General features: G+C 27.7%; 1 protein-coding gene across 3 annotated transcripts in view; it reads left to right on the top strand.

The window, feature by feature from the left end:
* Positions 1-14,052, top strand: part of Fuca (alpha-L-fucosidase) — a 55,427-nt gene that overhangs the window by 1,517 nt on the left and 39,858 nt on the right. For all 3 annotated transcript variants that reach the window (XM_075373315.1, XM_075373313.1, XM_075373314.1), the window contains exon 2: positions 1,647-1,793. Coding sequence is in view for 2 of the 3 variants with exons in the window: in XM_075373313.1 (XP_075229428.1) it covers positions 1,647-1,793 (147 nt within the window). In the remaining variant the exon portion in view is untranslated. The remainder of the gene's footprint in view (positions 1-1,646; positions 1,794-14,052) is intronic.

The raw sequence follows: 14,052 nt of genomic DNA, 5'->3' as shown, positions 1-14,052 counted from the left end.
CTAATTATTGTTTCTTTTTATATGAATCTTTTCATTGCAGAATTAACGGAAAAAAGAATACATGTTCTGTCTGGTAGAGTTTTCCCCCAAGTCAACTTTCATCCTATAAAATTAATGTTTTGTTGATATCTCTTCCACCATTTTAAGTTGTTTGTTCTTATAAAAATCGTAATAGTTTCTTATAAAAATAAAGACTAATAGTTTGATATTTTCTAACCTTGTGTCTAATACTCATGGCAAAAAATATCAGTTAATATCTTGTACTCCCTCAATATCATACTACTTAACAGTTGGTTAGTTCTAGTTATTTTTTTGGAAAATATTACATTACTGGTAACTGGTATATATATATATATATATATATATATATATATATAATGTAATTACAGATATATATGTATATATATTTACATTTTTATAGAAGAATTAGTGATGACATTTTAGTTGATACAGATGAATGAACTTAATTCAGTTTTTTTGTTAATCTTTAAATAGAAGTAAACTGTTAGTTTTACAGCTATATACTTTTTTATAAAAAAATTTAATAAATTTTTTGTAATATTTGTTATTAAAGACTTACTACTAACATCACCATTATCTGGTATTCTGCCTGACAGCAGATCCCTTATACCACTGCTGACTCCATCCAATTCTCTATTCTCAAACCTTTTCCTTTATCCCCTTATAGTATCCTATCTTTACCTTATCTGTTATTTCTTTATTTTTTCTTGCTTCCTTTTTCTTTTTATTGACCCTTCTAGTGCTGTTGTGAAGATTCTACTTCCTCTAACTACATGTCCTAACCTGTTTCTGTTTCTTTTATATACTTCCACATAAGTCCTCTTTCTTCTTTAATTCTATTCATTACTTCCTGATTCCTTGCTTAATTCACTCATCTTACTTTTCCCAAATGCACATCTGAGAAATCTCAATCCAGCCTTTCTCATTGCCCATGCTTTACTTGCAAATGAGAAGACTCCAGACTTTTACCAGATAGTAATTTCCTCTTCTTACTGAAGGCTTCTTTTGCTATTAGTCACTTTTTTCATTGTGCTTTTCCAGCCCTCCGTCATTATAGTCCCCAAATATGTGTAATTCTTTACTTTTTTGTATTCTTCCTTCAATTGTCCTTGCCTCTAAATCCTATTTATTGCTTCAATTACTTTAGTTTTTCTATACTTATTTTCATTTCATACTGCATTGAAGCACAGTTGTACCATCAGCTAGAATTACTATATATCAACAAAATACATCTTATTTTTTTGTTCTTCTGTACTTATTCCTTCTCTTTGTACTAATATACTTCTTATATGTTCATTGTAAATTCTGAACTGTGTCAGTAAGAGAGAGCATCCTTTTATAGCACCTCAACCTAAATCCACCCAATCAGTTGTATTCTTATTTACTTTTATTGCTGCTCTTTGTCTCATAATTCTTTAATTAACCTTCTGTCTTTCCATTCTACTTGTTTCTCATTAATAATAAACATAATTCATTCGATTCTATCAAATGTCTTCTAAATCTATGAAGCACAGACTCATTCCACTTCCACCATTGATAACAGTGGTTTTTTTTAGTTTCATGTTGGGGTATGATCACATCCTGAGAGTATTAGGCGTTAATATCTTATTTTTATTGTTTTTCAGGTGAAGCATACAAACCTGATTGGAAAAGTCTTGATGCTAGACCATTACCACCTTGGTATGATGAAGCAAAAATCGGTATATTTATTCATTGGGGTGTATACTCAGTTCCCAGTTTTGCATCAGAATGGTTTTGGATAAACTGGAAAAGTAAGTTTGTTTTTAGGTAGAATTTAATTCTTATTTGATATATTTTCAGTTTATCATATCTTAAAGGTTTTAACATCTCAGTGTTTTCATAATTCAGTTAAAATTGTTGAAATATAATTTTTTCTTTTCATTCTGTTTGAATAACTATCTGCTTCGATGTAATACCTTAGTTAGGTGTAATTACTCTTTATATTAACCATGCTGGTTCATATTTTGTAATAAGTAAATGACATTGTCCAGTTGATGATTAAATATTAAATTTAATAAGTTATAATGATCATTACATGTTTAACATTTTAGTTTGAGTTATATTAAATGAAGATTACATCGTTTATGAAACTGTACCCGACATAATGAGGTCTAAATTTAGACTGAATAATGCATTAATAATAATGAATTACAAATATAAAATACCAGCTGATAAAATAGGCAAGCTGTATATAAACAAATTTATTTACTGTTATAAATGAATAAGAAGAACGACGGTTACATATTCTATTAATTAACAAGAAGAAAAAGAGAGTGAGTCTTAACACATTCTTTGTAAATATTGTATTTTAGTTGGATAACAGCAATATACACAATGAGTTGCTTCTGTTTTTCTGATAATGATAATATTTACATGTATTTAGAAACGATTAAGAGATATGGTGCACCCTAAGAGCACCTCAATCCCATTTTAGCCCTGTCTTTTTGAGCCTTCAAACAGAAAAAAATCCTCAGGTTGGTCCATAAGCAAAGCCTTTACCACTATATCATGTAAATACTGAAGATGCAGTTACTCAAAAGGCCTCCATAACTTTCTGGGGATGGAGAAATCCATTTTTTCTGGGGAGAAAGAAATCAAAGAAATGGGAGAGGGAGAAAAGTGGATAGTGAGAATTAGGACAGTTTACCTCAGTAGGATAATAAAATAAGACTCAGTACTCAAGACTGAAATGCATACTTTAAGAATACAATCCTAAACATGCCTGCACGTTTGCATATATGTATCCCATAAAGATCACATTTACTGATGATGTATGGGAATTAGTAAATCCACCAGAATTGCATTTTACATGAGTTACATTGATGAGAAACACACATAAATGAAGCTTTGCATAAATTAAGATGACTAATGTTCATTCAACTGCATCATTATTTGTTGTCACACAATGCCAGATTAAAATAACACATTATAACGAAATTTTTGATTTTTAGAGTGAATTTAGTTTCCTTTTAATTAAAAAATTAATTATTTTTCATATCCTGTTTCACTATAATTCTATTTCAGATCTATCAAAATATTTAAGCTTATAAAAAAGGACCTTATTATGCTTCTGCTGCCATTTAAAAATCTCATTTATTTATTTACTTAAAACAAAAATTTAAATAAAATAAAAAAAGTTTGTGTTTTACAAACCAAATACTGTACTATTCTGTGGATGAATTTTTGAATAATATACTATTAGGAGTGTTTGCTAATTCTGTGCCAAATTAAAAAAGACTCAATTATTGAGATAAAATATTTTTTATATTTTTCAACATAATTTCCATTCAAGTCTGTATACTTAGTCCAACAATGATCAAGTTTTTCAATCCTACCTGTAAGGAAGGTGTGGTAGTCTCATAAAAAAAAGATGATTTAGTGGTTGAAACATTTGTTAATTTTCATTTTTTTACAGTTAAAAAATTTAATTAAGAGTTGCCATAATATACAAACATTGTATTTAATTATAAACTTAAATGAATTATTTCCCTAAGCATGTTCAATCAAATTCTATGAGTTTATTAATTATATTTTGCTCCATGTGTGGCAACCAAAGTTTTACTCATGTTTGTTTGCATAACTGAGAAAGTTTTTAGATATATTTCATCTCGAAAAAAGAAAAAAATATACATAGCTAATGGTGGAGATTTGCCAGTTGAAGCACAAGTTTTATGAATTGAATTAATGAACTGTGAACTGAGTCTCTATCACTGTGTGAGCTACATTTGAACTGAATGATTCAAATAGTTGGATGAATAACATTAAAAAAATAATAGAATTAAGTTGTTATAACTTTGCAATCAGTTTTCTGGTTTTCAAAATTCAAATGAGATATTAGCATTGAAATTCAAAAGGGCTCTTCGCTAGGCAATGGGCACATTGTGGTGTGCTTCATGCAACAATTTTTTCACTTCAATTTAGTTAATCATGAGAGCGTATGCTGCTGATACCTGTTACTTATTAAATCTTAAACAATTTTAATTTGTTTCTTCATTATACGTATAGTAGTTAGGTTAATGCAGTTGTATTCGATTTCTTAGATATTATGGTATATTGGTTCTGCGATAGGTGATAAATATTTGATTATTCATTTGGCATTTGCCAATATTTGACTAGATCTTATTATATAAACAGGAAACATTAGCAAAAATTTTAGGAATGGTTAAACTAATCGCTACCAAATTTTTACAGTAGCTTCATTATGTAATCTGGAGTGTCATAGGCTATATTTAGATGAAAAACTATATATTTAAATTTGTAAATAATAAATGACCTGTTACAATGCTGTAGTTCTTATTTGGACCACTCCTCTGTTATCGTTAGCCACTCCTGATATTTTTCAGTAGAGGTCTTAGTGAAAAGTATTTATGTGATTTCGGTTTACCATTGCCAGTTTGTGATGAACAAGATAATGAAAACCCCTATGACTCAATGATCTGAAATTTTTTTAATATCAATGAACTTAAAGAGTACATAAATATTAACGTTTCTAAATTAACCAGATCAACACCACGCAAATGATTTCATCGCTTGCAATATCCATACTGACACTAAAAAGTATTTTTTTTAGATGCTCCTGTAGGCACTAGGAAAACCTTTTTGATTTATCTACTTCTCGCAAATGTTTGATGGACAGATAGCTTGGCTGTCGGTGTAGTATCATCAGACATAGCTGCGATGCTCCTTGCTGATGGTAGGACTGCTCATTCAACTTTTAAATTGCTGTTAAATGTATCTTGTGGACAAGAGTGCTGTATGCGTAAAAATGGTCGTCTTGGGAAAATTTTCCAAGATAAATACTTATTGTATTGGATAAATGCGCCATGATTCATCAAGCTAATCTTGAAGCAGTTGACCATAATCTCAGAGACTTTACATCACATGATAAGTTAATGGAAGGAATAACTTCCGTCTTCACTGCAGATTTTCAGCAAAATTTGCTACTGTATCCAAAGCTGCGACGGGGGATGCTAATTAGTTAATAAATGACAATATAAACATAATGATAAAATGTATAAATTCACACTAAGAGAGATAAAAAATAATTATTATGTCGCTTTATGTTATATACCAACTTTACAAATTTTCAAAATTAACTAGTTTTAAAAAATTATACAAAAAACCAAGGAATGACGAAACGTAATGCACCCTGGAACTTAACAGGAGAACAAAATGTTGGACAAAGTAACAAATGTTGCCATCTTGTAATAGTTTCATTCTTTTAGTATAGTAAATGCTCTGATATCCAGTACAATTGGGTTTTACTGGTTATCAGAGTTTTCAGCTAAGAGAAATTTACATAAGCTATTGAAATATGTACAGTACTAACATCTATGTTATATGTTATGTGGGTTATCTGAAATGCAACATAAAATTAATGTAATACTGCTCTGTAATACATATATGGGGTTAAAATACATTTAAAGATTAAACGGTTTTATTTTAATTGTGATTGAATTTTAGCTACAGTAAAAACTATTGTAGCATAGATAAAATTAAATGTGGTAATAATGTAAAATTACAATCTTAAACATCCAGAAGAAACTGTGCTATAATAATCCATGGTTGTAAAATTTACACAACATTCACAAAACATTGAAAACTACGGATCAGTACCTTAATTAAAATATTGTACGGTAGTACAGTACAGTATATTTGCTTAATCAAAACATTACTTGTTGAATACACATAAAAAAGTGAACAAAAAAAAAATAGTGTTTAGAAAATTCACGCTTATAGTTACAATCTAATTATGTTTTTGCACTCCACTATTACTAAAAAAAATTACAAATATTTGTTTGTCTATTAAGTGACAATCGCTTTTGCAGAAAAGTTGAATGAAGCAGGTGCATTTGCAAAGTTTCTTGATACTCGGAACAAGAATTGTAGCTGACTTTCAGCAGAATTTAACACAGTAGCATAAGCATCTGCAGCACTGGCCCAACTAATCCTTTATTGTGCAATTTCATCTTCACCATCCGATGAATCATCGTCATTATTTTTTATGTTGCTGTAGAACAGCACTACTTAAATCTTCATTCATTATCTCCCATTATGATTCAATTTGTGGATCTGCACCAATCCATTCAGTTAATTAAACTTGAATAAAGTTACTCATACATTTGAAGTAGGAAGAACATCTATACTAGATGTTGTGTCTTTTATGCTGTAAGTTTTTAAGAATTATTTAATTGATCCATTTTGGGACATTAAGACACATTTGCTGTCTTCTGGCAGCAATTCTGATTTTCAAATGTTCTTTCACAGAAGGAACAAAGTTTTGTAAAAATGAATTTTCAAAATTTGTCTTATTCATGTACGCATTTTCCCGTGCTTTTTATTCCAAATTCCACTGGCAAATGAAGTTGTTTTATTGCCTAAGGACATTTGAACTTTCCAATGACCAGCAACTTCAAGCAAAGAGTGCCAGCAGCGTTTGAACAGCACATAACAGTTGTTTGCTCTTTGTCTATTTTAAAGCCACGGGCTGTTTTTTCATTGTCTTCTGCCACAGTTTTATTGGGAAGGCAACACCACTGGAAATCCATTTGGTTGGCATTGTATATCTGATCAGGTGTCAAATTATGTTCCTTGATTAATTTTTTGAGGTGTGACAGTATCCTTCAGTTTTCAAAATTTGATGATCGAGTTCGTCTGAAATAACCAACTTTCTTATTCCATGTTTAATCTTAGATATCAAACCTTCAGAGAATTTACATTCCTCTGTAATCAACATTTTTTTTTGTAAGTCTTTTTGCTTTTTCTTTGAGAATTGTAGCAGAAAGTGGAACATATTTTGATCATTGAAGGACAAACCATTGTTTTAACACTAAATCTAACTTTTCTTATTTGGGTTTTTCGTAAGACGCAATGAGCTGTTGTTGATAATTTCAATTCTGATTCTGCATAAGATTTAAGAGTTCTTTTTATTTACAAATACTATATATCGTAGATGATCTGATGCCGTATTCTTTTATTAATTTATTTCTATTTTCTTCCTTATCTGTTTGTTTACAATGTCAGTTTTTTTCATTATTGGTTAACATTACCCTTTTTCTGTTTTGAGAGGTTTTCTTTGATTCATTCATTACTTTGTGAGACAAAAGAAAAACCAAAAATGTTACATCGATTGTCACTGTTTGTGTATGTAAACTATCATAAACAAATTAAACTGAACTTCCACCATCTACCTATCACTGAAAAAAATGTATGCATAATGAGAACATTGACATAACCAAAATGTAAGTTTAGTATAAAGTATAGTAATGCACCAGCAAAAGGCTGTTAGGCTATGGAAAGACAATAGAAGTAGAGAAAGAAGGTTAGGTAGAAATTTTTATTTCGAGACCAAAAGTCTCTAGTTGGTGATTCATTGTATGGAATAACCTATAGTCCTAATAAGCTTATTTGCCAATGCTACATTTATGGGTTATAAATTTCTATTCTTATTTACAAATACGGCTACTAAAGATATGATATTGCACTTATTTATACAGTATTATGCTTATGGAAACTGATATAAAATATTTTTTCCACATTTATTGTACAGGAAAAAGATTCAGTACTTGATAAAAATGTGTCGGTTTTTAGATCATTCCAGTTACCAGAATGCCAGATATCAGAGCTTTTACTGTAGTAACATTCCAAAACTCTTTGGCATACATACTCATTTTCTGTCAGTCGCCATAGTTATGGTGGCAAGTTTGCCTCCAATGTCAACGCATGTAAAACAGTGTGGAGACTGGTTGAATTTAAATATCTCAAAAAAGTGAATGCTAATGACATTGATCGTTGAAACTGTTGATTGAAGAACTGTGAGTAGGTGAACGATAAAATTTTATGCGTAAAAAGCTGATGAAGCAAATATTGAGGATGAACTTTACAGTGGTCGATCAATTTTTGTGATTGATGTGTGTGTGTGTGTCATATTCAACAATCCATGGAGCTGATAATTTTCCAATATGATAATGCTCGGCCACACACATCACTTGCAGTTGCCGAGGTTCTTGTTGAACCTATTCCACATTCTCTGTAATCACCAAATTTGGTTCCCTATGACTTTTACATTTTTTTGCAATTAAAGGAGGATATTAAGGGCATTCATTTGACTGCAGATGATGAACTAAAGGATGCAGTGAGATCATGGATCACAGAAAATGACCACCAGCATTCACTGACGAAATGAGAAAACTGTTTTACCATTATGAGAAATATGTAGCATAGAAAGTGGCTGCGTGAAAAAATAGATTTTAAGTTTAACTTAACTTTTTTAAGTTTTTTGTTTCATTTCATTTACGAGTTATGAGCAATTCTACATTACTTTTCAGCCATCTCTTGTAACAAATTAATTTTATTTAATTATTATATGTTTATTGTAACATAGGTGTTTATAGATAGAATCCAGAAAACATAATTGTAAAAAATTCTGCATAGGAGTAACAAAATTTAAAAAAAACAAAAAACACTTTTAGAAACACAAATATAATTAAAAATCTATTATGCTAATCACATTAGAAAAATTAAACATATTCAAGCATACAAAAAAAGATATTTGTATTAGAAATCAGTAACAAAAAATTTAAATCAGCCTTGAGAAAATCTCCATTACAAATAACAAAATTAAAATAAAACTAATAAACTACTCTAAGTTGAACATTCTGATTGGCTGGAAAATAATATATTTAATTTAAACTATTCAAATTTATATTAAAAAAAAAAAATGTATATATTGTGGTACCAAAAACAATAGTTTAATTATTTATTCATATACTGTAGTAATTTATTCATATACTACATCTCAAGGTTATTTACTTTAATTAAATTTTATAAAATAATATTCTGATGAAGTGAAAATCCTGCAAACATGGTTCTGTTGAACATGGGTAAAAGACAAGGCAATAACTGATAGAAATTAATTTTTGTATTTATATAATAAAAGAAGTAGTAATATTATATAAAATAAATATTAATTTATCTTTAAAAATGTTACTAATATATTTTTTGATAATAAAGGATAATTAATAGTTACAAATGCTTACAAATTTCAATTTAAAAGATGATAATAGGCATAATATAATCAAGAACATAACAATTGATACTGATGGAATAAAAAATGTTAGTTGGATAAGAATCAAATATAATCAGCCATAATAAAAAATAAAAAAATAAAACTAAATAAATGATTACACAATATGAGATTATCTAATTAAAGAATAAACTTCACGGTAATGGTTTAATACTGTTAAAATTAGATAAAACTAATATACCAATTATTATGCACAAAAACAAATACAGATAACTTATGAATAAATACATAAAGGAAATAATTTAAAAAAAATAAAGGACCCAACAAACAAATATTTAAAGATTGTTAAAGATTTAATATTTAAATTTAAATTAAAATTTAATTATAACAAATTAAATTACCATTCAAGATTATGCCCTATTTACAATCATCCTTAAAACTCACTGGACTTCCAAAATTACATAAAATAAAAAAAATCCTATGAATCCTTTAATACATTATAAAACACCATTTGCATATTTCACAGCTAAAATATTAGATAAAATGCTTGGAATAAAAATTAATCTAACCCATAAACATAATATAAAAAATGGTTACGAATTCATTAATAAATTAAATTCTGTTAAAGTTAATTATAACGTAAATATAAGTTATGATGTCCTTAACATGTACCCTAATACACCAGTTGACAAGACAATAGAAATAATGAAGACTACTTAAATGAAACCTCAGTATATACCAATGCATTAATCACTTTTATAAGAAATATTTGTTTAAAATTACTTTGGGAATGAGAATAATTGATATTTACAAACAGAAGGCTTCCAATGGGTATCTGCTGTTATGTTGTTCATACAAGATTTTGAAAATAAAAATTAGTTCATGGCATATTAAATACACACCAAATATTATTATGGGTAAGATATTTGGGTGATTCGTCATATATGACCAGTTAATAAATAATGAAAATATTTTTCATTTTAAATAAACTTAATATTTACAATAGAAATGTAAAATTCACATACAAAGAAGATAATGGAAAAATCCATTTTTTATATAATGAAATTGAAATAAACAAACAATGAAATAAAAACATCAGTTTGTAGAAAGCCCACAACATTTACTACAATACATTTAAATTCTAATCACCCATGGTCTCAAAAAATTAATGCATATAAAACATGTATCTATTATACAAAAAACAGTAAAAGTATATTAAAAAAAATAAATATACAAAATAAAGCAACGCAGTATTTAATGGTTTCGATTGTGAAATGATACAAAATATTTATAAAAAGCAGAATAAAAAATAGCAAGAAAGTTATACCAAAATACAACAAAAAGTTAACACAAAGATTAATAATAACTTAGTTTATACCTTAAATTCAATTACACAAATAAAATAATAGAAAAAATTATTAATGTAATGATAAAAATAAATATAAAAAAGCATGTAAACCAAAAATAATCACTTTTTAAACCAAACATCTAAAAAATAATAAAGAGAAATATATCAAATTAAATGCAATGAATGTAACAATATTTATTTAGTTAAAACTAATAGATCTTTAAAAAAGATTTATAGAATATTTCATTGCTTATATAAATATAAAATTTTGATATGGTCATCACATGACTTCCTTGTACGCCTATTAAATTACATATACACATTTTTGCTGCACTTCATTTAAACTTATTTCATTTGAAAGTGAGTTACGATCCTCCAATTCTTTAATAAAAGTGGACAGTTACACAATCGCTAAAATATTCATTTTTATTAACATCAGATATTTATGCAATTATTAATTCATCAATCTTTTCATGAAATATTAGGTTAGAGTAGAAGTCCCTTGATTACTCTTTAAATAAATTGTTTTCCAAATAATCCAATAATAAAGAGTGATTATTCTACACCATAAGATGAAATATTTGTAATATTTGTAACCACTATACATGAGTTCACTAAACGAAATAGTTTAATCATTATTAACTTTTATTTATACGATGCACCAGAAATCTTGCGCATATTATGCACAAGTAAAAAAAAATTTTCAACAATCACTTTAAATTGAATATAATTCAAAAATGTATTTTATTTCTCTTTTAAATAATTAAATAAAGTGATTTTTGTTAAAATAAATATACAGTTTTTATAAGAATTTACTAAGAAAATTCACAAAGAATACGATTCTAAATTACAATTTTTAATTAATATTAAATAATCAGATGTTTCACTAAATCTATTATTTTTATTTTATTTTACTTCTGATTTTATTTGAATGCTCGAGAAATATTACATTTATAAATATAAACAAAAATATAAAATGATAAACAACCAGATCACATTTGAAGATGATGATGTAACTAACAATATATTAAAATTACAATTTAACAACTGGCCAAAATGACAGTAAATTAAAGAGAAATATTAAATTTTAAAGATTACATACTCCAGTACTGGACAGCACAAGTACATGTATGTTTACAACATTATTTAAAATTCGACAGTTGAGAATATTAAAATTTCTCCAACAAAATTGACAAATTATTAAAAAATAATAAATTTTACGAAGAAAAAAGTAGAATTTAATACCAACTTTTTGTGGGATACCACAAAAAGCAGTTATTGGAAATTAACAAGATAAGTTAACTTATCTGATTTTGGTGGTTTGTATTTTATATAATATTAAATTTTATTAGTACAGTGGTCAAAAAGTTACTAACTTATTTAAATATTAAAAAAAAAAAACATACATATATATGCATTTTACCCTCTAAAGATTTCATTTTCCCATGTATAGACAATAATGTGATTTTTATGGGTTTGTATAAAATAAAAATTGATTTATATTATTTGAAGTTAACTTAAAAATTTATTGTTAGAAAAATCTCATATACTTAGGTGATAAGATTGATCATAATAAAGTAATCATTCTTACACTTTGTGCCTGTTTAAAGAACAGGTACAGTGTTTATTGTAGAACCTACAATAAAGATTGTAGGTTCATAATTTGAAATTAAAGGTTTTTGTAGAAATAATCGTACAACTTTTTCTTACATTTTTTGAGTTATTTACATTCCTTTCTTTTTCTGTTATTTCCATTTTGTTCAAAAATAACTATTATGGCAATTTCAGTACAATTTCCTTCAATTAAAGTACTTGCCAACAAAATATGATTAAAGAAATCATGCATCAGTGTTTTTAACTGAAAAAAGTAAGATTTGATAAGACTTAATTTTTATTTATATTTGGTTTGTGGGGCACCAGGACACATTCCCAAAACACATTACATAAGTCTTACATGGATTACAAATTTCATTTTTTGCATGTTTAGTATCATCAGTATAGTGCCTTAATGGACTTAGTGATACTTTTCCATTAACTGCCCTCACCATGAAAACTTATGCAAGTTATATTGCTTCATTATTAGTTTTATTATTGTGAAAGATTTGATTTAGATGTGTTTTACTGTAATATATAATTATTTGGGAAGCCGATATTAATCAAATAATGAATGTTGTCTATTTACTTTTTAAATAACAATGTTATTTATTTAATTGGAAAACAGATTTAGAAGGTCTAATTTATTCAGTAAGATAAATAAATTATATACTGTGCATTGTATTAATTTTATAGTTTGTTACTATATACCAAAGGATTTAACTTCCATTTATTAGTTTTCAAAGTCCACCATTCATGCCATGACACAACCAATTGTTATGCAACTGTCATTTAAAAACCTTACCACCATGTAAAATTTGTACAATAGTTTGGTATCTTATTGCAAATAAAGGAATGGAATAAAGGTCACAAAGTGGCCTTAATTGAAGATCTTAACTATTAATCTAACTCTGTTCTTCTAGATCAACCTTATCTAGAAAAGTAGAGTTGTAAAAGTGTAATTTTGTTTGAATTCATGGTTACAAGGATCTGGATTGCCATATTCAATTATTTTAAAATTTATACTGTATATGCGTTGGTCATTCAAACTGAACCATTAATTCTGTGAAAGAGAACTGGTCTCGGTAATAGTCAGTTGTAGATTAGAACAGTTATTTATACAGAGTTTGTACATCTGAAGTATTAGCATGCCCTCCAGTTAGTTGAGGTCTGGGTTGAAAATTGTCAAAATAGATAAATTGCTCTTTATATTAAAAAAAATAAATAATTTTGGGAGGTTACCACTTCAGCAATGAATGTTATTGGAATAAGCAACAGAAAAAAGTTTGTCCTGTTTGTATTCTCAGTTCATAGCCATGATACCTTAACATCAGTTACTTGCAATCAAATCGCCTCGTGAACAATAATAGTATGTAATAAATGGTGTATTTATAGCAGCTTAATAATTTTATCCTATATCAAAATTTTACAATTAATCATGGTGAAACATTATTTGATCTAACACATAGTCAGCATTACAAACTGTTGAAGATCGTGTAGATCTGCCAAATCTCCAACAGTTGAACAGCAAATTCCATGTTTGAAAAATACTAATTGGGGAGATAATTAACTAACTGTAAAGGTATGAATGAAATTGCTTGCAATGATTACTGTATTTAATATGTTAGATGAAGATAGGTATCTAATTTCATATGTGTGGGTGCGCACACACGTGTGTGTAAAGGTCATAATGTCATCATTTATCTTTATCCCTATAATTTTCCTTTCTCAGAAACTACTAAAGAAATTTTCATGTAATTTGGCATAATTATTTTAACAATTAATCCAAGAATGCTTGATTTTGAATTCTATTTTCCTTTTGGGTTTTTAGTAGTTGTACTTTTTGAAAAGTTTGCAGTAATTATAAAATTACTACGTAAAGGTGTGCATAATTACTGCAAAAGGTCTCTCATACAACAATTTGCATTGGTATGTAATGGTAAATCAGCATTGCTATGTCATGCTGGCATCAGTATCTTGAATAACTTTTCAACCAGTCGTTTATAGCAACCTAATGAAAGCTCTTTAAACGTATTTTCAGCAT

This window comes from Lycorma delicatula, chromosome 8 (assembly GCF_047948215.1).
Source record: "Lycorma delicatula isolate Av1 chromosome 8, ASM4794821v1, whole genome shotgun sequence".
NCBI classification, from domain to species: domain Eukaryota; kingdom Metazoa; phylum Arthropoda; class Insecta; order Hemiptera; family Fulgoridae; genus Lycorma; species Lycorma delicatula.
The sequence above is the reverse complement of the archived record's forward strand: the minus strand, read 5'-3'. Positions and strand labels throughout refer to the sequence as shown.